The sequence below is a fragment of the Camelus dromedarius genome, chromosome X (genome assembly GCF_036321535.1).
Source record: "Camelus dromedarius isolate mCamDro1 chromosome X, mCamDro1.pat, whole genome shotgun sequence".
NCBI lineage: Eukaryota > Metazoa > Chordata > Mammalia > Artiodactyla > Camelidae > Camelus > Camelus dromedarius.
Window position 1 is genome coordinate 78,995,520 of NC_087472.1, and position 27,755 is coordinate 79,023,274.

General features: G+C 43.1%; 1 protein-coding gene across 1 annotated transcript; it reads right to left on the reverse strand.

The window, feature by feature from the left end:
- Positions 1-150: 150 nt before the first annotated feature.
- Positions 151-26,422, reverse strand: CHST7 (carbohydrate sulfotransferase 7). The gene is made up of 2 exons (XM_031445353.2): positions 24,709-26,422; positions 151-796 (listed from the first exon to the last, which is right to left on the reverse strand). The coding sequence occupies exon 1, from the start codon at positions 26,199-26,201 to the stop codon at positions 24,741-24,743; it is 1,461 nt and encodes a 486-aa protein (XP_031301213.2). The 5' UTR covers positions 26,202-26,422; the 3' UTR covers positions 151-796; positions 24,709-24,740.
- Between the last annotated feature and the right edge of the window lie 1,333 nt (positions 26,423-27,755).

Below are 27,755 nucleotides of genomic sequence, written 5' to 3' on the forward strand. Positions count from 1 at the left end.
TGGCCTGCAACCATCTTTAACAGGCTTTGAGCGTTGGCTAATGGCTCAGATGCTTTCCTTTTCTTTGTAGTCATTCCTCTGTAGGTGGACTGCTCCCTAAACCATGCAATTGAACTACATCATAAAATCTGCTTCCTAGCAAAACAAATCTTGTCATTAACAGTGATTCCAGAGTCATCTAATAGTATAATTACAAAAATACCAGATGATGATAGGAAAATTTAAAAGCCAAGATCTGTTTCAGTTCATTAGGGTTCTCCCACCCCAGGGACAGAAATTACCCTTTTAAAATCCATTTAGGGTGGGGGCGAGGGGAGCTATTTGAGGAAGAACTGGATGAGTCAAAGATTTCTTAAAAATACCACCCAGACCTTTTATTTAATACTGAGTAATTTAATCAAGCTACACAGGACTGCACTTGGCCCTTATTCACATTGATGACTGGTCCGGACACTTGCTGATGGGAAATGGTACCAAATCACATCTCTTCTTTGTTCTGAGAACGCCTTGTTGACATGGCTCCAGCAGAGGCAGGGTCAGGCTGGGAACTAAACAGCTTGTCCTGTTTTACTGCCATAATTAACCGCATCGCACTGCCACTTCCTTACTGAAGACTTCGTTTCGAGCAATGTGTCAGTCATTATTTAACAGCTCAAGATAGTCCTACTTGTAGAATTGCACAGCAGTTGGTACCAAGTCCAGTCCCAGTCTCTGACAGCGTGATAGACTGCCTCCACAGCGTGGCTCCTCCAGTGCTGGGACGACGTGCTGAGTGCCCTGGTTCGTGGGGACTGACCTGGAAGGGAAGGAACAAAAGATGCCTGAACTTCAGAACACAGAAATCCACAGACGGAAAAGCCTGCTGAACTCTGATGATGGAAGACCTCTTAAATATGAAACTTCTAATCTTCCTTCCCTAAGCTGCATTATGCAATGCTGTTAAGTCCATGCCGAATCAGCCTATCATCTCCGCTTGTGACCCAAGAGGTGTTCGGTGAGGATAAGGATGGGGGCACCTCCCTTGGTGTGAGTGTGCTTTCTGCAGCTGCTGCTGGGAGGTGCCTGTTGAGCAGAACAGAACTTTCCGAGACCTGCTGGGTAGAGTGGGGCTAAGGGCTGGGACTGAAGCTGTACCTTTAGGCACCAACCGTGTTACCATCCATCTTTCACTTGTGTACCGGTTCATACGTGCAAAATAAATCATGCCAACGATGATCAGCTGTTCGGTAAAACTGAGGCTGTGTGTATGTAAGTAATGAGTCCAGCTTCCTACCTTTGTGGGATCTGGGCTTCTCCCTTCTTTCATTAAAATACACTTCTGTCTCACTGTACGGGAGCAGCAAAGGGCTGGCTGACTCAGTATGTCCGTTCGTGCTAGTTCTGCCACCAGCTTCTGGCTGTCGTGTGATCCTGGATGTGTGCCAAACTGGACATTATTTTCTAATGTGGCGAAACTGTCCATCAGCTTAACAGAACTACTGAGGCAGAGTTTGCATAAGAAGCACTTTCAAGATGATTAAAAATGTGCAATAAAGATTCCTGTTAAGCATTAAGAAAAAGCTAATTTCGTAAATGCCTTGAGGCCTGTCTAGTGACCTTTAGCAATCTGTTAGTACAGGTTTTTTACATAAAGAAAGAGCCGCCACGTCAAACTGCAATATAATTTAGTTTAATAAGAGCCAGTTTCCAGATGGGCTGACTGCGCTTCCAGGTAAGATGGAATAGATGCATTTCTCCTTATTCCTCTCACAGAGTGTAACTAAAATTTCCAAACATGACATATAAAACAAAGATAGAGAAAAGAAGGTGGACTGACTAGGGGCCTTGGGAATTGAGGAACAACACAGCCGTGAGTTGTCCGGGTTTTCTTTTTGCCTCTATAACCTAGAATGGGTGCTGAAGAAGCCAGCGGCCAGAAATAGCAATGGCCATATGCCGTAAAAGCCCCGAGAAAAGCCTGTTATCTCCAGCCAAAGGAAAGGGAAGGGGTCAGCTTAGAAAGACAGAAACCAAGCACCTCAGAAGAACTCTCTCCTCCTATCAGCAGAGGCCTAGTGGGAAGCCAGGCCTTCAGGACCACCATCCCCACCTGGCAGTAACCAGGTGATGCACTCCTTCTGCCACCAGTGCAGTATAAGTGGAGGCCTGCTAAAATAGAAGATTTAAATAAAATGGAGAGATTCATAACATATGTTCGAGTGTATCCCACACGTTCAAGACACAATAAAAATAAATCACTTGTCAAACCAAGAAGCAGGGAAATTTCAACTTGAACAAGAAAAGACCTCTGACAGATGGCAACACAGAAGTGACAGACACTGAAATTATCCAAAAAGGATTTTAAGCCACTATCATAAAAATGATTATCAATTAAGAACACACTTGATGCAAATAGATAGAAATTCCTGGCAAAGAAATATGACACGAAAAAGAAAAAAGAACCAAATGGAAAATGTAGAACTGTAATATACAATAACCCAAATTTTAAAAGCTCACTAGATGGGCCTGATCGCAGAATAGAGATGACAGAGTAAACAGTGAGTCTGGAAACAGAACTATGGCAATTACCCAATCTGAACAACAGAGAGAAAATAGATTGGAAAAAGATGAACAGAGCCCCAGGGACTTAATGGTACTACAATAAATGATATACTGTTCACTTCTTCAGAGTTCCAGGAAGAAAGGGAAAAGAGACTGAGGGTGAAAAAGTAATTGAATAAATATGGCTAAAAATTTCCCAAATTTGGCAAAAGACATAAACCTGCAGATTCAAGAAGTTGAGTGAACCCCAATAAAACCCCAAAGAAATCTACACTAAGATACAGCACAATCAAACGTCAGGAAATTAAAGACAAAGAAAAATCATGAAAGCTACTAGAGAGAAATGATGCGTTACTTATGGAAACAATGATTTGAATGTCAGTGGATTTCATATCAGAAACCATGGAGGCCAGAAGGAAGTGGCACATTTTTCAAGTGCTGAAAGAAACTGTCAACTCAGACTTCTATATTCCATGATAATATCCTTCAGGAATGATGGTGAAAGAAAGAAACAAACTAAGAATTTGTCTCCAACAGAACTGCTGTAACAGAACTGCTAAAGGAAATTCTTCCAACAGAAAGGAAATGATGAAAGAAGGAAACCCGAAGCATCATGAATGAAGAAAGAACAGAAAAGATAAAATACAAGTCAATTTAATCGACTATTTTCTTGAGTTTAAAAAATTATGTTTGATAATTGAGGCAAAAATTATAACCCTGCAGGATGTGGTTCTCAATTTACAGAGAAAATACTGTAAGAGACACATAAAGGGGAAAGGAACCTAAATGTACATAAAGCTTCTCCATGAGACAGTATCATGTTGAGACCAGTAGGTTATGATTAGTTAACACATGGATAATCTAAAGAAGCCACTAAAACAAGTATACAAAGATAGACACTTAAAAACACACCAGGAGGGGCTTCAATATGGCAGAATAGAAGGATGCGGAGCTCACCTCCTCCCACAAATATATTCAAAAATACATTTACATGTGGAACAGTTCTCACAGAATACCTACTGAACTCTGGCAGAAGACCTTATATAAGCACAGCTTAAAAAAACAACTCTCCATGTAGCGGAAGGAAGAGAAAAAAAAAAAAGTGGGATGGGACCTGTGCCGCTGGGAGAAAGAGGTGAAACAGGAAAGGCTCCCTCACCCTGGGAAGCCCCTTCCCCAGCGGGGGGATCAGCCAGGGCAGAAAGGGAGCTTCAGAGACTCGGAGGTGAGCCAGCAGCCACTCCCCGGCAGACAGAAGAGAGACAGCCCCGCACCGAGGGTCCCTGCCACCTTGCGGCAGTCCCCAGGCTGAGATGTGAGCCTGCTGGCGTGTGCAGGGACCGGGCACTGAAACGCGGGCTTCAGAGGACAGACCCAGGTAGAGGACTGAGGCTGGCTACACGGAGACACCCTGGTGGGGATGGAGTGTGGTACAGGCTGAGACTGGAGGTGTGTGCAGCGGAGCCCCAGTCCCCACAAACAGCCTCACTGTTCGCTCGTGCAAAGGGAGGGGCAGGAGCCCACCACGGCAGCCTCTTTCTCAGCACACTCACAAGGCACGGCCCCGCCATAGAAGCCCCATTGTTAACACAGGCGCGCGAAGGGCTGAAATCAGTCTGTCCCAGGTGGCTTTGGTGGGTTTACACCACTGGTGCCTTTATGAGCTCAGCGCATGCAGGGCATCTGAGCAAAACACTGGTGTGCAGCTGGGGCAGCTCTGGCATTAACAGCAGGCAACGCAGAGGCTGGGCTGACCGTGTAGCCCATGGCGGATCCAAGTGCACCACGATGCACGACTGTGGTGGTGCTGGTGCCGCACTACAGTGGATCTGCCCTGATGGCCTTGTCAGCCCAGCCTCTGAGGGACAGCAGGACAGACTGCCTGCATTCCCATGGCTGAGGCATGAAAGAGGAGAAAGAACAACCGATACCACAGATACACAAAAAAACCCATAAGCGAATACTATGGACAGTTATATGCCAACAAACTGGACAACTTACAAGTTATGGACAAGTTTCTAGAAACATACACTCCACCAAAACGGAATCAAGAAGAAATACATACTTTGAATAGACCAATCACGAGAAGTGAAATAGAATCTGTAAAAACAAACAAACAAAAACAAAACAAAACACAAAAACTCCCTGCAAACAAAAGTCCAGGACCAAATGGCTTCACTGGGGAATTCTACCAAACACACAAAGAACTTACACTGATCCTTTTCAAACTCTTCCAAAAGACTGAAGAGAAGGGAACACTCCCAAAGTCATTCTATGAAGCCACCATCATCCTGATACCAAAGTCAGACAAAGACACTACCAAAAAAAGAGAATTATAGGCCAGTATCTTTGGTGAATATAGATGCAGAAATTCTCAACAAAATATTAGCAAACTGAATCCAACAACACATAAGAAAGAAAGCTCATATACCACAACCAAGTTGGATTCATCCCAGAGTCACAAGGCTGGATCAAAATACACCAATCTATCAACGTGATACATGACATCACAAAAGAAAGGCCAGAAACCACATGATCTTCTCAACAGATGCAAAAAAAGCATTTGATAAAATTAAACATCCATTCATGATTAAAAAAAACCACTCTTACCAAAGTGGGTATAGAGGAAACATATCCTAACCTAATAAAAGCTGTTTATGACAAACCCATAGCCAACATAATACTCAATGGTTTTTTTAAAAAAAAGAAATGTAGAAAAGAAGAAATACTAAAAAAACAAAACAAAACAAAACAAAAAACCACCTCAGTGATGAAAAGTTGAAAGCCTTCCCACTAAAATCTGGATCAAGACAAGGGTGCTCACTCTCACCACTGCTATTCAACATAATATTGGAAGTCCTAGCCACAGCAATTAGATAAGAAAAAGAAATAAAACATATCCAAATTGGAAGGGAAGAGGTGAAATTGTCCCTTTATGCAGTTGACATATATAAAACCCTAAAGACCACACACAAACTACTAGAGCTGATAAACAAATCCAGCAAGGTAGCAGGATACAAGATTAACTTAAAGAAATCTGTTGCATTTCTTTACACTACAATGAAATATCAGAAAAGGAAAGTAAAAAAAAAAATCCCTTTAAAAATCGCAACCAAAAAATAAAATACTTAGGAATAAACCTGACCAAGGAAGCAAAAGAATTATATGCTGAGAACTATAAAACATTGATAAAGGAAATTAAAGATGATTTAAAGAAATGGAAAGATACCCCATGCTTTTGGATTGGAAGAATTAATATTGTTAAAACGGCCATACTACCCAAACTACAGATTTAATGCGATCCCTATCAAATTACCTATGACATTTTTCACAGAAAAAATATTCCTAAAATTGATACGGAATCACAAAAGATCCAGTATTGCCAAAGCAATACTGAAGAAAAAGAACAAAGCTGGAGGCGTAACCCTCCAGACTTCAGACAATACTACAAAGCTACAGTAATCAAAACAGTGTGACACTGGCACACATACAAAAAAAGACATGGATCAACGGAACAGAATAAAGAGCCTAGAAATAAACCCACACACCTACAATCAATTAATCTTTGACAAAGGAGGCAACATCCAATGGAGAAAAGACAATCTCTAGGGCAAGTGGTTTTGGGAAAGCTGGATAGCTGCATGTAAATCAATGAAATCAGAACACTCTCTCACATTATTCACAAAAATAAACTTAAAATGCCTCAAAGAATTAAACGTAAGACGGGACACCATAACTCTCCTAGAAAAAAACATAGGCAAAACATTCTCTGACATAAATCATAGTGATGTTTTCCTAGGGCAGTCTACCAAGGCAATAGAAATAAAAGCAAAAATAAACAAATGGGACCTAATTAAACTTACAAGCTTTTGCACAGCAAAGGAAACCATAGCAAAACAAAAAGGCAACCTACAGAATGGGAGAAAATATTTGCAAATGATGTGACTGACAGGAGCTTAATTTCTGGAATATACAAACATCTCATACAACTTAATAATAACAACAGAAAAAAAACCCCAAACAACCCAATCAAAAAATGGGCAGAAGACCTAAACAGACATTTCTCCAAAGAAAACAGACAGATGGGCAAATAGGCGCATGAAAAGATGCTCAATGTTGCTAATTATTAGAGAAATGCAAATCAAGACTACAATGAGGTATCATCTCACACTGGTCAGAATGGCCATCATTCAAAAGTCCACAAATGACACATGCTGGAAAGGGTGTGGAGAAAAAGGAACCCTCCTAAACTGTTGGTGGGAATGTAATTTGGTGCAGCCACTGTGGAAAACAGTATGGAGATTCCTTAAAAAACTATTAAAAATAGAGTTGCCATATGATCTGGCAATCCCACTCCTGGGCACATATCCAGAGAAAACTCGAATTCAAAAAGATACATGCACCCTAATGTTCACAGCAGCAGTATTTACAATAGCCAAGAGATGGAAGCAACCTAAATGTTTATCGACAGATGAATGGATAAAGAAGATGTGAGAGATATATGTGCATGTATATATATGCATATATACAATGGGAATATTTGTCATAAGGAGTGAAATAATGCCATTTGCAGTAACATGGATGAACCTAGAGATTATCCTACTAAGTGAAGTAAGTCAGATGGAGAAAGACAAATATCATATGATATCACTTATATTTGGAACCGAAAAAAAATGATAAATGAACTTACTTTCAAAACAAAAACAAACTCACAGACATCGAAAACAAACTTATGGTTACCAAAGGGGAAAGGTGTGGGAGGGATAAATTAGGAGTTTGGGATTTGTAGATACAAACTACTATATATAAAATAGATGAACAACAAGGTCCTACTGAATAGTACAGGGAACTAGATTCAGTATCTTGTAATAACTTATAATGAAAAAGAATATATATACACATATAAATGTATTACTGAATCACTATGCTGTATACCAGAAACTAACACAACATTGTAAATCAACAATGCTTCAATTTAAAAAACCCACTGCAATAAATCAAAATGAAATTCTAAAAAATGTTCAAGTAATGCACAGGAAAGCATTAAAAGGGAAATAGGAGGACAAAAAACAGAAAGGAGAATCAGAAATCAAGTTTTCAAACTGGCAAACCTAAGCCCTATTATACTATCAACAATTACATTAAATATAATTGATCTAAATACACAAATTTAGTATACAAAAAGAGACCAGCAGAATGGTTTTAAAAACATGACCCATCTATATGCTGATATAAAATATATAAAAATTTCATTTCAAATATGATATAGGTAGGTTGGATGTAAACGGATGAAAAAGATCACCACACAAATATTAATCAAAAGAAAGGAACAGTAGTTATATTAATAGATTAAATTAGATTTTGGAGCAAAGAAAATTACCGGGGACATCAAGGGACAGTATGTAATGGTAAAAGGTTCAACCCACCAACAAGACAATAGCAATCCTAAATGTGTACGTGTACAGCAAACAGCAGAACTTAAAATTCCTTGAAGCAAAAATAAAGAATACAAAGGAGAAATAATAGACATTCTATATTTATAGCTAGAAACTTCAATACCTCCCTCAACAATTGATAGAATTACTAGACAAAATCAACAATGATAAAGAAGAACAACACCATCAACCAAACAACTGAATTGACATTTCTATACCATTCCACCTAATAACAGTTGAAACGTATTCTTTTTAAGCATACATGGAACATTCCCAACATAAACAGTATCCTGGTTCAAAAAATAAATTTTTTTAATTGCAGAGCACATTGTTTAACCCTGATAGAATCAAACTAGAAATCTATAACAGAAAGATAGTAGGAAATTCTCCAGACTCTTGGAAATTAAAGAAGATTACTTCTAAATAATCCATAGAAAGTTAAAAACTACAACAATATATTGAATGAAAACAAAAAGTCAGCATATCAAAATTTGTGACACATGGCCAAAGCAGTACTGAGAGGGAAATTTACAGTATTAGATGCTTATATATTAGAAGAGAAAGGTCTCAAATCAATTATCTAAGCAACCACCTCAAGAATTTGACAGAATTTAACAAATAAATCAAATTTAACACTCATTCATGATAAAAATTCTCAGCAACTAGGGATAGGACAACTTTCCCAACTTAATTAGAAAAATCTACATAAACCTACATCTAACCTTATTCTTTATGATGAAACACTGAATGCTTTCCTCTTAAGTTGGGAAGAATACAAAGGTATCTGCACTCACCATTCTTATTCAACATAGTGTTGGATGTCCTAGCTAATGAAATAAGGCAAGAAAAGGAAATGAAAGCCATACTTCTTGAAAAAGAAGAAATAAAACTGTCCCTATTTGTGATTATATAATTATGTACATAGAAAAATCCCAAGGAATGTACAAAACAAACTCCTAGAACTAATAAGTGAATTCAGCAAGTTTGCAGGCTACAAGATCAATATTGAAAAATCAATTCTATTTCTATATACTGGAAACCAACATCTTGAAACCAAATTTTAAAACTCATACTATTTATAATCACTCTAATTAAATACTTACATATAAACCTAACAAAACAAGTAAAGGACTTGTATGCTAAAACCTAGAAAACACCAACAAAAGAAATCACAATCTAAACCTATAGAGAGACATAACTATGTTCATGAATTGGAAGACTCAAGTAAAGATGTCATCTTTCCCCAGTTGATCTATAGGTTTAATAAAATTCCTGTCAAATTCTATCAATGCCTTTTATAAGTATAGACAAGCTTATTCTAAAATTTACATGGAAAGGCAAAGAAACCAGAATAGTTAAAACCTTTCTGGAAAAGAAGTAGGAATAATCTCTCTGTTCAATGTTAAGCTACATCTAACTACATTAATCAAAGCAGTGTGATACTGGCGAGGAACAGACATAGCTCAACGAGGGGGGGAAAAGCCCAGAAAGAGATACACACGTGGATAGCTAACTAATTTTTGACAAAAGTACAAAAGGAACTCACTGGAGAAAGGATTGTCTTTTCAACAAATGGTGATAGAGCAGTTAGACATCCCCAGGCAAAAAACAAAAACAAAAAACCTTGACCCAAACCTAATACTTTATACAAAAATTAAGTCAAAATGAATCATAGAATTCGATGTAGATATAGATAAGTGTATCCTAAAACTTATTTTAAAAAGGCAAAATTTTAAAAAACTATAAAAATTTTACAAGAAAACAGGAAAAATCTTCAGGACCTAAGGCTAGGCAAAGAGTTCTTAGACATGACATCAAATGCACAATTCACAAAAGGAAAAAATGACAAATTGGATTTCATCATTTTTAAAGTTTTGCTTTGTAAAAGATCTTAAGAGGATGAAAAGACAAGCTACAGTCTGAGTGAGAATATTTGCAGCTACGTATCTGACAAAGGGCTTTTTTCTATACTATACAAATAACTCTCAAAATTCAACAGTAAGAAACAACCCAATTAGTAAATGGGCAAAACACCTGAACCAACATTTCACCAGAGGAGATACGGATGGCGAACTAAGCACATGAAAAGATGTTCAACATCACTAGCCACCAGGAAAATGCAAATGAAAACTTCGATGACATACCACTACATACCCATACCCATTAGAACAGCTAAAATACAATGTGATGACAATACCAAATGCTGGTGAGGCTGCATAGAAATTTCTCTTATACAGTGCTGGTGGGAATGGAACATGGTACAGCCACCCTGAAAAAGTTTGGTAGTTTCTTATAAAACTAAACATGCATATACCACATGAGCCAGTAGTTCCACACCTGGGCGTTCATCTCATATTATGTCCACACAAAAACCTATACACACATATTCAGAGCAGCTTTATTTGTAATAGTCAAAAACCAGAAATGATCCAAATGTCCTTCAATGGGTTAATGGTTAAACAAATTGTGATATATCCATGCCATGGAATACTACTCAGCAAAGAAAAGGAATGAACTATTGATACCCACAACAACCTGGATGGAACTCCAGAGAATTATGCTGAATGAAAACAGACAACCTCAAAGGGTTTTACAGTATATGATTCCATATATACAACAATCTTGAAATAACAGTTATAGAGATGGGGAACAGATTAGTGTTTGCTAGGGAAAGGGGTGGGATAAGGTGGGCCATGTGACTATAAAGGGGTAGCGTAAGAGAGTTTCTTTTTACTGATGGAACAGAGCTGTATCTTGATTGTGGTGGTGTTTACATGTATCCATATAGGATAAAACTACATAGATCTAAACACACACATGCACACAAAATGTGTGTATGTAAGAACAGTTGCAAACTGAATTAGGCCTGTAGATTGTACCAATGTCAATTTCCTAGTGCTGATATTGATTTATGTATAAGATGTTATCTTCAGGAAAAGCTGGGTGAAGGGTACACTGGACCTTGCTGTACTGTTTTTGCAATTTCCCATGAGTCTATAATTATTTCCAAATAAAAAGTTTTCCTCTGTGACTGTTTCTTTGTGCAATGTGTTCAACTCTCCACTGGGGTCATTTTAAAGACTCAAGAACAACTTGGCAGTAACTCAGGGTGGCTTTCCATCAATTACTAACCAAGTGCTAAATGTTTCCTGGTCAGATCCCACGTCCCGACAAACGTTTATGGAGATACTATAACCTCTGGACCCAATCTCTAGCCCCATAAGCACTCTTTAAATCTTTTTATTAAAAATCTTCTTAATCCTCTCTCACAGGCATCCAGGAGCTCAGATAAATAAGTTTCTACTGTATAGCACAGGGAACTATATTCAATATCTTGTAACCTATAATGAAAAAGAATATGAAAATGAATATATATGTATGACTGAAACATGATGCTGTACACCAGAAACTGACAAAATGTAAACTGACTACAGTTCAATAAAGAAAACTTCTTAAAAATTTTTTAATCTACCTGAAAAGCTGCTTTTCATAAGTTCAAATTTTTTTTTATCAAATCATCCAGCAGTACAAGGTGGGGAGGAGAGGAGAGACAGGTGCTCTGAAAGATTATTATATTATTACTGCCCCTAGGGTATTTGAAGAACAGTTCTGACATCCTGCTAAGCAGGCTGGGCACCCCACAGTGCACAGGCAGCAACCTCACAAGGCCCTTTCTCCACACTCTAAATGGATTCCCATCCTCCTGGTTTGGTCTCCATTCTTGAATGTCACTGACCAGGCAAGGATGCTCAATTGCCTTCCTTCCAGTTTTGACTTAACCTCCAAGGAGATCCTAAAAAACTATCAGTTAATTTCCTACCATTTTCCCTTATTTTTTTGGTTGTCTTTAAAACATAAACTTGTCCATGAATTCTTAATATGATGTTCCCTCAAATTCTTAAGCCCTTTAGATACAGGATTAAGAATTTAACTCCAGACCCCACTCTTCTTAATACTTATGGGGCCCTATTCACTTGGAGCTATAAAGTATTCAAATTTGCATGCATATTTTAAAACTGAACTCTTAGTTTATCAGCCAGCTACAGTCACCAAATAGCTAGCTTTGCCCCTTTTTCCAGTTGCTAGATGTCTGACCATGCAGACTTAAAAGTTTAAGCTACTAAACTCCTTGATTAAGACAAGTTCCACTTGCCCAGAGTCTGGGGAGAATGAAAAGGTTTGCTACTGCTTGCACCATCTGAAATGGTGTAGACTCTCCTGGTCATTCCTAAGTCAAAACTATATAAAGACCTATCCTGAACCCTCTTACACTGTTGGTGGGAATGTAATTTGGTGCAGCCACTATAGAGGACAGTACTGAGGTTCCTTTAAAAACTAAAAACAGATTTACCATATGACCCAGCAATCCCACTCTTGGGCATATATCCAGAGAAAACACGAATTCAAAAAGATACATGCACCCCATGTTCATAGCAGCACTATTTACAATAGCCAAGACATGGAAGCAACCTAAATGTCCATCAACAGATAAATGGATAAAGAAGAGGTGGTATATATATTTATATATACAATGGAATACTACTCAGCCATAAAAAGAATAATGCCATTTGCAGCAACATGGATGGATCTAGAGATCATCACATTAAGTGAATTAAGTCAGACAAAGAAAGACAAATATCTGAATGTATATGGATCAGGGGGATAAATCTTGAAAACAATGTTGAGTGAAAAAATAGCAGATACCAAAAATATGCTAAAAATGGTGTAATTTATCTGAAATGTAAAAGCACATATGGTAACACAGGTAGTTTATGGCTACACACACAAATGTTGGGATATTTGGGAAATAAGATGGGGATAAAAGCTTCTATTATGTTTGTAAAATTTGTTTCTTATAAAGGAAAAATGATCTAAAAAAGACAACTATCATGTGATATCACATGTATGTGGAATCTAAAAAAAATGTTACAAATGAAGTAATTTACAAACCAGAAACAGACTCACAGACATGGAAAACAAACTATGGTGACTGAAGGGGAATGGGGTAGGGGAAGGGATAAATTAGGAGTTTGAGTTTAACACATACACAGTACTATATATAAAATAGATGAACAGCAAGGACCTACTGTATACCACAGGGAACAATATTCAATATCTTGTAATGACCTATAATAAAAAAATCTGACAAAGAATATATATATGTATATGTATAAATAAATCACTATGCTGTACACCAGAAACTAACGTAACATTGTAAATCTACTTTACTTCAATAAAAAGACCTATCCTGTATAATAAGACAGCAGATAGTTTTTAAAAACTTAGTGTATTTAATTTTTAGAATTATAGAGATTTCTGTATATTGTTTTGTGAAGCATATGTAAAAGGTTTTTAAAACATGTGGCAATGAAATGTGAAGTCATTCCTTAAAACTCAAATGATTCACAAATTCACTTGCACTTTTAAAAAAAACGGCTTGTTTAACTTAAAGATTCAAAGTCATACTCCCACGAGTTGGGTGTATTTTATCTACTTTGCTACAGTTCCCCTGGGTATTTAAATAACCAGTCGGGGCCCTAAATGCAGCTGGCCGACTTACTAATAGCCTCACTGCCATCAAAGGGAAACTTCATTCCAGGCTGTGATTGCCTGCAGTTGGCTTGGCTGAGGCTCCCCCGGCTATGGTGGCGGAATAATTCAGGAAGACACACTCTCAGCATTTTAATCATACTTTTTTCAACCTTCGAAGCTGGGATGGGGGAGGAGGAGGAAGAATCAACTTCCTACCAGTTTTCAAGTTTGAGATCAGAAGGGTTAACCAGATGAACTTGCAGGTCTGCCTCTGTCAGTGGCCTCCCTGGCCCATTCCAAGTCAGATATTGAGCCCTGGACCCCCCCAGGTGGCTCTGTGACCCTGCAAGGGCACCTCACTCCCCTCCTCGAATTGCACTTGTAGATTTCCGCCCGCCCTTCTTTCCTTCTGGTTTGTCTCGGTGTCGCCTGTCCCTGCCCACACATTGTGCCAGGTGAGGCACCCCGGCTTCACCACCTGAAGCTGCTTCACAGATGCTAAAAGTTGGTGCCAGGACTTGGCACTTGGGCTGCGGGGGTGAGGTTTCCGGGTATTCAGCCAGCCCCGTTATCACGGGGGAATTACTTTGCAGCCTATTGTAACAGCCTTCCTCCCTGACCCACTGCAGAACAAATGGGCTGAGGACAGGCATTACGCTCCTTTTCAAGGGCGATGTGTTCTTGTGAGGTCTTCTGCCACCATCCTACCCTGGAACCGCCCTCTGTGGGTGATGTTCCCACCCAAGCTTATCTGTTAACCCCGGTAAAGCTTTCTTCACCTTCCTGTTTTCACCTCAAATCAGTGAAATGCAGTGCCAAGGAAAACGGAAATGATTGACAATGTTTGCGACAACAGAGCCATTAAGTTGTCTTTTTTTTTTTTTTCTTAAGGGAGCTGCGGAGGGATAATGGATAATGGATAATGTTAAAATAATACTCGAAATACCAGAAATGTCAAAATGCAAGCATTCTCTCATTGTGACTCTGAAGCAAATTGTAATAGGGAACACTGAGTTTGCTAACACAACTGCACCCCCAAATAGCCTAGAAATGTTCTTTAAGCAGCATAAATGTTATAAATTGTTTCAGTTCCAGACTTTTAAGCTGAAAAATTAAGTGCCAGTGGCACGGGGCACCGGGATATTTGCACTAATCAATAATAGTTTCAGTACTATTTAATACATGAAACAACCCTCGCTTCAAGTGAAAACAGAGACTGAGTTAAAACACACACACACACACACACACACACACACACACACACACACACACACACACACACACACACACACACACACACACAACTCTTGCCTGGGGAGGAGGGGGAGAATCTAGGGGGGGAGAAGCTGCTTGCCTGGCCCTGGGCAGCCCGTGTCCAGAGCTGAGCCGCACCCCCGCCCCTCCCTGCCCCCAGTGGGAGAAGAGGACTCACTTCTTGTTCCGGAATTCAGAGTCAAACCTCATTCCATGTGACTCATCAGTCAAGCCCCAGAGTCAGCCAGTGCAAAAACGCAATGGCCATTCCATTTCCCCAACAGAATAAAGTCACAGTATGTTTCCAATCTTACCATTCCCACCCCTGGCTAAAAATTTCCCAGGTTTCTGAGCTCCCTTCAGAATAAAATGAATGCGCTCCAAACCAGTATTCATAGAACTTAGAAAGAGGCGAGTTTCCCTAGTTGACTTTTGGTTTTCCTTTTCATTGAGCTGTTCACAGATACAACTTTAATTGGCAAACATGATTGCTTTTGTGAGTAAAGTCGTCCTGAACTCAAATAAAGCAATGGAGTTAGTATTTGACAATATGTATTTGACTGTCCACTCGCAGATGTTTGCCACCTACCAAATGGGGGTGGCAGGGGTTAGTGAGAACAGGGAGCTGTAGAAGTGACTGGAGCTTGGACCTGCCATTCAGGTGGTCCTTTGGCCCCACCGGGGCTCTGCATCAATGGAGTGGCTGAAGGTGGGGTGGTGGGCACTGGGGCCGCCCCTCCCCACCAGCTCTAGGATTCACAGGTCAGGATGGCTAGTCAGGGTACAGTCTATGCGTCAGCCTGAGTCTAGCCTGTCACTTCAGGTCCTCCCTCCCTGCAGAGCGAGCCACTCTGTCCGTTTTACCCTTTCCTAGCCCCATCCACATGCCAGTGGGGACAAAATGGCCCTACGGCCAAGAGCAGTTTCACGTTCACGCAGGACATTGGAGCGAGTACACCAGCCCTCTCCTGGGCCCATAGGATTGCCAGAGATTGCTATATTTAGGACCAGGACATGGATTTTCCCTGAGCTCAAAAGCAATTTCTCTTCCCCTTTGACTGTTGAGAAATTATACTAAACTAAATCTAAAAGGCATTCCATAGTTCCATAATTGTTGTGCTTTGGGAGGGTCTACATATGTTTATTTTCAGCCAACCATCTCCAAAATGCAAAATCATCCCCTCTGCCCTCCCCAGCTGGGGGGACGGGGTGAGGGGTGGAGTGCACAGAAAGGTATCGGAGTTTAACTTTTTTGTTTGCAGAACCTGCAAAATGTGTTGTTTTCCCTTCTCCCATTCATGCCAGTGACATCCTTTATTCAAGGAAGAGACAGCATCTATTTTATTGCTTCTAAAATCTGTGTATTTAGCACAGGTCAGCCCTAGGCTGTTTGAAAGGAAGTCCTATTTTTAAAACATTATCTTGACGAATATTTTTGGCTTACTGTTCCCAGAATCTCTCTGAGGCAGTTTTTGGTAAAGTCTGGTCTCCGTCATGGGGAAAAGGACCCTCAAGGCCCTGGGACGTTTGTCCTTGCTGTTCACTTGATCTGTATGTAGGTCAGGACAGCTTCAGTTAGCCTCCCTGTTCATGCTGGGGGCTGCTCATAGCTTTCCCCAGCTCATCACCTTTACAAAAGAACTGTCTCACACCCCGACCCACTCCTCAGACCTTACAAATGTTTCTGTAATGGTCTGTTTCAGCCTTTCAGTTAGGCTGGCTTCTCTGCTTCCAGCCTACTGGTAACCACGACCAAACGATCTTAATCAAACAATATTCATCTCTCCAAGCCGGCCTTCTAGGCATTTGGATTTCAGGCCAGATTTGAGGCTCCTTGCTGGCAGGACCTAGAGATTGCCCCCTGCCCAACCCCATCCTCATGACTCTCCGCGTGCCTTCTGGGGCTCCTTCTAACACCTCTGCCTGAAGGTAACACTTAACAGAAAGGGCTCCCATGAGTAAAATCGAGTCTATCTTGAGTCTGGAGAGGTGATAAGGCAGGCTAACTGACCCTGGCTGATTAACAAGGGAAAGAAAGTGTCAGGCTGTTTTAAAAAAACAAAAAAACAAGTTGTTTCTTTTATCCCGAAGCTGGCTCCTCGGTCCCAAGGACATACCCCAGTTATCTCTTAGTTCTCTTTCTTCCCTGTTGAAGTTTGTTTTAGAGCTGAGCTCCACAGGCATCACCCGAATGAAGATAACAAAGGCAGAGCCTTCCAATAAAAGATCCTGCGGTGGGATCGTGGGTGGAGCTGTCTCCACCAGCTACCTGACTGATGGCTCCCTGTTTTCAGTGTTCTTTTTTTCCTTCTCTCTCTGAGCAGTAAAGCAGCTTTTTTTTTTTTCTACTTTGTCCCTCTGCCTCTACTGAGAATTCTTTCTCAAATCAGCAGGCAAGGACCCACACTTTCAGGGGGAACCTGTCCACCCATTTAGTGAGCTTTCCAATCTGGGGTCTCTTTATCCGCTAACAGGGCTATTTTTGGAATGCGACTCTCCAGGAAAGTTCCCTTCCACTGGGCATCCACCTCGGGGGAGGGGAGTCTGTTCACATCCAACACTGTCATCACTGAAGTCAAACGTGGTGGTCCTCTTCCACAGCCTCTTAACACCCTAATTTCAAAACACTTGACTATCAGCTGCTGTTCCAATTTCTTCTCAGCATCCAGCATGACAGCCTTTCATGTGAGACCAAAGGCCAGCTGCCCCCAAACGTCCAGACCCGGCTGCTGGCTCGGTGCCCGTGGGCCGGGAGCAGAGCTGAAGGCTTCCCGGCCCATGTTCCCATGAAGCCATCACTGAGCTCAGCAATTTTGCTCCCACTGAAACTGCTTCCTGCTCAGCTCCTGAAGAGTTCTCCACTTCCCTGCGTTCTTGAACTTGGGCCAGAGCCGTTTCTTAGTCCATGCTGTTCTTTTTGGGGGGGGGTGGGTAATTAAATTTATTTTTTTTATTGGAAGTACTGGGGATTGAACCCAGGACCTTGTGCATGCTAAGCATGTGCTCTACCACTGAGCTATACCCTCCCCCCTCTTTTTTTTTCCTGCTGTTCTTATTCTACACTGCACCTGAGCAGAAGTGGTTCTTTCAACAGAGCCAAGTTCCTGGGGTTCCACAATGAAGCAAGAGGATGAGGGGCCAGGAGACCTCCACAGAGACAAAAGTTCATTTCTCAGTTACCTTGTTCAACTGGACACAAAAAAAGTAAGGCCCGTTGAGCTTTTTTTAGTTCCAGTCTTTTCTATGCTGGTTATACTGAGAGCAGGCTGAGAGAAGGCATCCTGGGGAATTTTAAGCCAGCTGCTTATAAATGTTTTTTAAAAGCATCACTCCAAACTATTTATATTACATTTGTATTCATGGGGAGCAAATCTCTGCCCAGACTCAAAAAACCTCTTTGAAAACCCTCTGAATCCTGCCTGGACAAATGCAAATGGGCACTTCTGCCCTCCATCCCCTCCTCCAAAACAGAAGAGGGTTCTCAGGAATATAGAGAAAATGTATAAAGAGTTCAACCTTATTTAAAATTGGCTTAAGTTCCCCAATGATTGTGTCCTGAAATAGCAGAAGTTCAAGTTACTAAGTACAACCCACTGCAGCAGTACCAGGAGAAGGCCATCTCTTTTTTTAACTGAAGTAGAGTTGAGTTACAATGTTGTGTTAGTTTCTGGTGTACAGCATAGTGATTCAGTTATACATCTAAATATATATTTCTTTTCATACTCTTTTTCATTATAGGTTATTACAAGCTATTGAATATAGTTCCCTGTGCTCTACAGTAGGACCTCGTTGTTCATTATTTTACACATAATAATTAGTATCTGCCAATCTCAAACTCTTAATTTATCTCTCCCCTCCCTTTGGTAACCCTAAGTTTGTTTTCTATGTCTGTGAGTTTGTTTCTGTTTTGTAAATAAGTTTATTTATATGATTTTTTTAGATTTCACATATAAGTGATAGCATATGATATTTGTCTTTCTCTGTCTGACTTACCTCACTTAATATGATCATCTCTAGGTCCATCCATGTTGCTGCAAATGGCATTATTTCATTCTTTTTTTTTTTTTTTTTGGATGAGCAGTATTCCGTTGTGTATGTATACCACATCTTCTTTATCCAGTTATCTGTTGATGGACATTTAGGTTGCTTCCATGTCATGGCTATTGTAAATAGTGCTACTATGAACATTGTGGTGCATGTACTTTTTCAAGTTAAGAGTTTTTTCTGGACATATGCCCAGGAGTGGGATTGCTGGATCATACGGTAACTCTATTTTTAGTTTTTTAAGGAATCTCCGTACTGTTTTCCACAGTGGCTGCACCAAATTACATTCCCACCAACAGTGTAGGCGGTCCCCTCAGGAGAAGGACATCTTAATAAGAAGCTTGCTACAACCTGATGTCATGTGGAAGTGTGGTTTTACAAAGGGATGATAATTTTTATTTCAAAATGTGTCCAGTCCTTCAAAAGTATCACAGAAACGAAACTTTGCAAATCCAGGTGCATCGAAGAAGGGCTAAGAAGTGGATTTCATCTCAGCATCTGGTTACCACAACCTGAGGTGTGAGGCAATCATTCACTGGCTGAGATGAACTGTAGGGTCAGAGAGAGCCAGGGTGCTAGGAGGACGGATGCTCCACCCATCACACTGGTCACGTTGGAAACAAAATAGATAAAATACACATTGCTGAAAGCCTAGGACACAGATAATCCAAGAAACATTTGGTAGGAGTGAACACTGGCACGACCTTGAACAACTTAACCTCTCAGAAAGTAAAAAAGCCTAAACTCTTTGCGACATAAGGTCACCCTACTTTAGAAATTTTTCTTACATGTATGCAAAAGATGCTATTCAAAATGTAACAACGAAATGCTGGAACTAGGGATTAATTAAATACGCTACAATACAGTCCTACAATGAAACACTAACTAGATAGCCACTAAAATGAAGATATGGGAAGATTTTTTTTTTAGGTTTCATTAGTTTTATTTCTGTAACCTTTCAATCATACCTCACAAATTAATTTTGTCACAACTGAAGAGAAAGCAGAGGAATCAAGTTCACTATTTTCTGAAACACCGACACAAAAAGAAAAGAAGAATTACTTAGCAAAGATGATTCACAAAAGAACACGAGAAAAATCCCTAAACAAAAGCTAAAGGATTCATCACTAAGTTTAATTCTAATTGGTAAAGGATTTTAAATCAACTAGCTGGCATTGAGTTTCTTGTTTAAGTCCACAAATCTTCCCCTAAATATTACTGATCCTTTGCAAAGAGATATATGGTTGAACTCCATGGCACCTTATGACATAGCTAACCGCTGGAACATTCCTTAGAAAAACAGAAAATAATTTTGCCAGAACACGATGGCAACCATCAGCAGCCAATATTCTCAGAGTTTCTAATTACCATAAGCATCTACAATTTGAGTCTAGAGAAATAAGTCAATTTTATAAAATGAAGCTTTTAGATCAAAAAGCATCCCCCTTTCACAGGCACAAAGATACTGAAAAATAGTCCCTAAAAAAATCTCACTAAACAATTTATAGAAAGTAAAACATGCCCTTACAGTTATTAAATGCAGTTGGTCCTGGATTCTTCAAAAACAGGTGATACATGTGCCCTCAGCTGCTGGCCAGGGACCGGTGGATGGGTGACTGAGAGCAGTGAATGTGCCTCACGGCCACGTTCTCTCCATCACCCAACTTCCAGTGTTTGTCCAAGACAGTGATTACCTCATCATTTAGAATCTGGAACTGGCTGATTCACATTCTCTCCACCATCTTCTTCAAAGGCACTTTTTTTTTTTTTTTTTATAATCTCATCTTTGCCATCATGTCTCCGGACTCTAGGTAGATGACAGCAGAAATCCAGTACAGCAAAGCGCCCTCCCTGTTGCCCAAGAATGGTGGGAATGTGAACTGGTGCAGCCACTATGGAAAATGGGATGGAGGCTCCTCGAAAACTCAAACATAGAACTACCATTATGATCCAGCAATTCTACTTCTGGTACTTACCCAAAAGAAATGAAAATGCTAATTCGAAAAGATATCTGTACCCCTATGTTCACTGCAGCATCATTTACAACAGCCGAGCCATGGAAACAACCCATGTGTTCATCAATGGATGAATGGATAAAGCAAATATGATATATATGTATGCAAGGGAAGGTTATTCAGCCACAAAAAAGAAGGCAAACTTGCCATCTACGACAACATGGATGGACCTTGAGGGCATTACACTAAATGAAATAAGTCAGACAAATACTGCATGAGCTCATTGATATGTAGAATCCAGCTCCTCCTCCCCCAATCCCCATGAAGTTGTAGATACAAAGAACAGACTGGTGGTTGCCAGAGGCAGAGGGTGGGTGAAATGGGTGAAGGGGCGGGTCAAAAGGTACAAACTTCCAGTTATAAAATAAATAAGTCATGGGGATGTAATGTACAGTATGGTGACTACAGTTAATAATACTGTATTGTATATTTTAAAGGTGTTAAGAAAGTGGATCGTAAAAGTTCTCATCACAAAAAAAATTGTACCTGTGTGTGGTGATGGATGGTTTTACAGTATATATACATATTGAACCATTATGTTATACACCTGAAACTAATATGTTATCTGTCAATTATATCTCAATTTAAAATTTTTAAGGAATTAAAGACAGAAAGCTTTAACTACAGAAAAGGCTACAGATTCCTGTTTGCATTTGAGTAAAACATTGCTAGACATATCACAAGAAATGTGGTGGTTACTGCTGGGAAGTGAGACTGTCCACCTGTACTGTTGAACTCCTTTTCTTCCATATGCTTCTATTATTTCTAAAACGTTTTTACACACTAGTTTCAAAATAGAGAGCACCTGATTTTAATCCTCTGGCTGTGTCATCCATGACAATTACTCAACCTCTCTGAGCTTGTTTCACCATCCATAAAATTGGGTTACTATTGACCTCATAAAGCTAAGATGAGCACGAACTCAGACAGCAGGCATTAAGCAGGCAACACAGTGCACAAAATAGGCACTTAATAATTGTCACACTCACGCCCTTACTGGCAAGAAACCTTGGAAATCCTCTTAATTCAACCTCCACTTCTTATTGGTAAGAACACTAAAAGCCAAAAAGGTCAATTTGCAGTAACCAGGAGAGCCAGGTTCTGATGCCTGGGTTCTCGTATCCTAAAATAAAAACTGATTTCATATGAGCCAAGGAATGACTTGTTCCTATCTTACGGCCACACCTCACCTTGCAGGACCAACATCCTCTCCTGCCTCACCCGCCAGACTCGATGAGTCTTCATTTTTCCTAAACACCAAATCCACCATCAGCTGAGGGGGGGGTCCTGCGTAGGAAGGCAGCCGCAGGGGGGAGCTCCAAGAATGTCTTGATCAAAGGCAGCACTAACCTCACAAGGGGGCAGTAAGAATTTGGATGTGGATGTGTTTTAGGAATTTGAACAAAATTTGTTGACCGAAAAATTCTATGCAGGAACAAAGTTTAACAAATGCCTGGTTTTAGCAGTACAGACTGCTGTTTAAACAAGAGGTTACCTTTTCAGTGATTGTTATACATAAGCCATTTGGGACACAGCGTCCTGATTAAAATGGAATGACTTTCAAAACGCTTTGGGATTTGGTGGTGGCTAGCCATTTCTTTGTTTGTTTGTTTGGATGATTTCCTTAGAAAGAAAGCTTTCTGATTGTTGGGGTTTAGGTTACAGTGCGTTTAACTCGTTTCCTAATTTCACTCAGAGGGTCCATCTATCTTGTTAGGAACAAAGGCCAAGGTGTCTTAAATGCCTACAGGAATGAAATTTTTGTCCACAGTCACTATAATGATATATCCACAATGCCTAACTCAATGCATGGTCCCTGGGGATCCAGGCCCTTCCCTTCTCTGGAGTAGAGGTGTGACAGACTTTTGGAAACTCATCAGTTGGTCAGTTACATTATCTTTCTAGGAACCAGGAATACAAGCATTTCATTAAATCCACTGGTTGGTGGTGACACTGTAAGCGCTGGGTAATTCCAGCAGAAATGTAGGAGGAAGGGCTCAGCCACTACAGTATGAAAGAGCCTAAAGCTTGTCCCCTGCAACCTTGCAAAGGAAGCCCCATCGGCTCTTCCAAAACAGCAGCCCCATAGTCACTGTCACCCATACAGAATCTAACTTCCTACCGGATGAAGACTGTGTCCTCTTAACCCTCCTCTCTATTCAGTTTCTTACCTCACCCCTGTCAGTGCTCAATAAATGTTAGTAAAAATGAAAACAAAAGTAAAAGTCTCTGAGAGATTGTCAGTTCTTAAAGCCATAAAATGCTGCAGCAATCTGTCCCGAAGAGGCATTCCCTCAGACCAGTGAAGGAGGGCTGGGGACCATCATGTTACTTACATCTGTAAATACAGGATTAGCAGACGAGAGGATGTTTTTGTTGAAATGTGACAAGTCACCCTGTGCCTTACCTTCCTCCATTCTGGAAATCAGGAAAGAACACAGACTTCCTAAGCAATTACAGAAACTTGATTGCTGGGAGAAAAATCAGTCAGCTTCCTAAATCACTCTGAAATCCTGGCTCTATTAACAACAACAAAATCCATCTTCATTAACATCTTCAACTTTGTCCTCAGAGCTTCATCCCAGAGGAATACTGAATTACACTATAAACTAATGAATGGAAACTTAAGTCACTTCCGCCCACCCGGCACTGCTTTTCCTCCTCTGGACTGCACAGTGCAGAAGGCTGCACCCTTCCAACTCACACAATGTCGGGGGGAAACGCATTCCCAAGCCACTAACTAGACTGGTGAGGTCAGCATCATGCAGAACAAACTCTTCCCTCAGCCCAACCAACGGGTCATGGACTGATCCAGACAGTGAACACATTTCCAGATCATTTAAGCCCCATTTTGGCATTTTAGGCTATTAGGATATATACTTTACAGATAAAGAACAAACAAACAAAAAACTAACCAAATGGACAGAGGTGATGTCTTTACACAAAGCTCCTTCTGCAGTCACAATCAAAACTGCTACTGCCAATCCAAGGTTCCATCTCTCAAGCGGATGGGGCAGAGTGAGGGAAGCCCAGCCCTGATGTCCTATATGCACCAGAGGAAGCAAACCAGGCAGCTTTTGTGATTTGATGTGAAGGGGATATGGTCAAGTATCCTGCAAGTGCCTGCCACTGGGGGTGGGGGGAGCCACCTCACAAGCCAGGGGAAAGCAAAGTCCGTTGACGCCAATATACCAGAGCCTGAGACACACACATGTGCAAAAACTGTTGCAATAGAGGCCTGGCTATGCCTATATGCTTGGCAAATCCGAAGGAAAGCCTTGGAGTCTGCACATCAGAGAGGCAGAGGCAGAAAAGTGTTTAAACAGATTAGGGGTAGGTAGAATAAAAGTCAGTACTTTCCGCCTGAATCCTGCTTTTGGCTTTCTCGGTGCCTGCAAACACTGCTGCAAATGGCTTCTCCGCGGGACAGACTGGCATCGAGATAAAGTCATCATCATCCACCTCAAAAGGTCCCCGAAATCCTGTATTTTTTATGTCAATTTCCAGTCTGAAGATTGGATTATGACTTTCAAACCTTCTCTACTCTGCTCAGACCCCTGGTACCCCTCTTCCCTCTCCCACCCCCTCATTCTCAACAGAGGATCCTACGTCTTACTTCATAGAGGGGACTGGGAGTGCGGAGACCTGGGTTCCGCCTCCGCCATCTTTAACCTCTCGTTTCTCAGGGTCTTCCTCTGAAGAGGCAGGTGGCTAAGCTAAAATTCCCGATGACTCTCTCCAAATTCTCCCAGCTGGGCTTCCTCTCCCGCTCGGATCTGTTTTGACAGGGTGAGATCCCAAGACGGCATCCCTCCCCTTTCCCTGCAGGCTGATCCAAACTCGCCAAAGACCCTCTCTTGCCCCACCCTGCCCCGAGGCCACCTTACCGGGATCCGTTCCCGGGGGCGTGGGTCGGGGGCTACGTGGCGCCGTCGGCCTCCGTCTCCAGCGGCGTCTCCTCGTCCACGGAGGGCTGGTCGTCACCGTCTTCTCCGCTGCGAGGGTAAGCCAGCAGGCGCATGGCTGGGGCGCAGGCGGCCTCCACCTGACGCACCTGCTCTCGGCTCAGGCGCTCGCGCCAGGCGTGCACGGCCTCGCGGGCGTCGCGCGCCGACAGGTGGAAGGGCCGGTCGGCGCCGTAGGCCGCGCCGCGCGTCATGTTGAGCGCGAATGCGTCGAGCGCGGCAAGCGCGCGGAGCCCGGCGAAGCGCTGCAGGCGCCGCAGCTGGGCGCGCGGCTGCCGCACCAGGTCCTCGTAGCGCAGCCTTAGGTAGCGGCGCCGCAGCCAGGCGGGCGCGCCGCGCGCGAAGAGCAGGTCGCGCAGCCAGGCTTCGCAGATCACCTCGAGCGCGCCGGTCAGGAAAAAGTCGGCGCGCGGCGCGGCGGGCAGGGCGCGGGACTGGCCCCCCGGGCGAGCGCCCACGCCGTGCGCCAGCAGCACGCGGTGGAAGCGGTCACCCCTCTGGCGGGTGCGCAGCACCTGGATGCTCTCGCGCAGCAGCCCCTGCCGAGACTTGAGTCGCGAGTTGTGCACGGCCCGCGGGTCGCGGAAGAGCTGCACCACCTTCAGGTTGAGGCCGGGGTCGCGCAGCAAGGGCACCAGCACGCCCAGGTCGAGGAGGCGCACGTCCTTGATGACCACCACTGGATACTTACGGCACTCGGCCTCCAGGGCGCGGAGGGCCACGGGGGGGCAGCTGCGCTCGCAGGCGGCGTCCTCGACGAGACCGACCTCGGCGCGGGCCCGGGGCGCTCCGGGGCACAGCGGCGGTGAGCAGATGACCTTGTTGGTCCGCCAGCGGAAGAGGGCGGCCGTGGTGAGGTTGGCCGCGTCCGGAGCGCGCGCGGCGGGGTCCCCCGGCGGCGCGTACAGCCGCAGCACGGAGAAGTCGCAGCGGAAGAGCGAGCGCAGCATGTCGCGCAGCGCGCCCTGCAGGCTCTCGGCGTCGCCCGGATACAGTGCCTGCCACAGATGCCACATGGGCTCATACAAGTAGAAAACGTCCGGGTGCTGGTTAAAGAGCTCGCCCAGGAACGACGAGCCGGTGCGCCAGGTGGCGTGCACATAGATGTGCTGCTTTCCGTGAGACGCCGCCTCCCCGACGGCGCCGCTGAGGTTGCCCGGGGACCTGGGGGACCGGCCCGCGTCTCCCTCAGCGGCGGGCCGCGCCTCCGCGCCCCGCTCGCGCTCGCCCGCCGCCGCCGCCTCCAGGCTCCACACTCCCAGGCTGCGCTGCAGGCCCGGGCAGTGCCCGGCGCCCTTGTCCCCGTCGCGGCCGCCGTCCCGAACGGAGGGGACGAGCAGAAGCACCAGCGTGTAGAGCACCAACAGTAGCGCGAACTTGCAGTACTCCCGGCGGCGCCGCCGCCGGCTCTTCATCGTTCACCGAACCCCTCCAGAGCGGGTGGGGCACCCTTCCTCTCCCTTTCCTCTGAAATCCCGTTCCGAGTCCGCTCCTGCGGCCTCTTGGGGCTCCTCTGTGCCGGGAAGAGCGGAGGCACCCGGGCTGTGCATCCAGAAAGGAAACTTGGAAGGCAGTGGTGCTATAGCGGCGGCGCCCCTGCCCTCTCCCGGCTCGGCGATGGAGAGCCGCCTATTGGCCGGCTTGGCAGCCGCCCGCCCCGCCTTCAACCGGCAGCTTCTCCCCGCCTCCCTACCCGCCCGGGTTCGCCCGGGGCTCTGCCAGATCTGGGCGGGGTTGCCGAGGGGTGGGGTCGCCAGCTGGGGCGCACAGAGCCAGACCCCACCTTTCCCCAACCCCTCCGTCATGAAGTCAAGTCTTCATGAATTGATTTCAGGCAAGGGAGGGGCTCGTGTGTACAGAATGTACCCAGTGACAGGACGTGGACCCCACCCGGAGAACTCCACTGCCTCTCCTGTTTTATGTCCCCTGCCTGGCTATCTCTTTCGTCAGCCGAGTCGCCTCCACGCTATTTAGAATGGGGCCCCTGGTCACTGTCTACATCCAGCGCCCCCGTCAGCCCCGGGATGGGTGTTAACTAAGTTCTGGATGGGAGCACCTCTCCACTAGGATAAAAACTGAGATTGCATAATGCATTGTGGTCCAGAGGAATTGGAAGCACTATCACGCAGCGCATTTAATTGTTAAAGTGTAGCGTTTGTGAAAATTTGTGCTGTGTTCCCTAGGGTTTTGCCCGCTGTAGGCCATCCCCTCAGACACCCTGAAGATCAGTTTACTCATTTGTAAAACTCGGATCGTTTTTAGTGCCTCCGTACCTCCTGGCAAAAGATTTTGGGGTCCTTTGTTAGTACAGCACAACCTAGCCTATTATGACTCATCTGAGCAAAAGACAAACAGAATCAGAGTGGTAGAATAGTGGTATTTCTCAGGACTCATAAGGAGGAACATGTACTCAAGGGTGGATGAAAAAGTAACAGGAAGTTCAAGAGGCAGATTAAGCTGAAATGCCTGAAATCCGAAAGAGAACTAAAAGGGCCAATTTTTGCTCTGTTTCAGGAAGATAATGGACATCCCCTTGGGGAGGGTATTGTAAGGTTAATGAGACTAGAAAGCAAATCTCATCTCCACCCAGGGAAGGTGTTCAAACTGGAAAAATGAGAACATCTCCAAAGATCTTCTCTGGTCTTTTTCATCAGAGAAACGACTCCACCTCTGAAATCACTAGCTCAAGCATCTCATTTTTGTCCACAGTATCCTCTCCTTTCAGCCACTAGTTCAAATCATTTTCCAGCCTCATTGACACTACCCCCACTTTCTTCTCGGTTTTTCATATTCAGCTAAAAGACCCCAGATCATTATTTTTAATAATGCCTCTAACCTAAACTCCCTGGCCCTCTGTTTTTTCATTACTCACTTAGTAACATCCCCCAAACCCCGCTTTTGGCTTTCTCTGTGCCTGCAAACACTAGTGCAAAAAGTTTCCCCGCAGGACAGATTGACATCAAGATAAA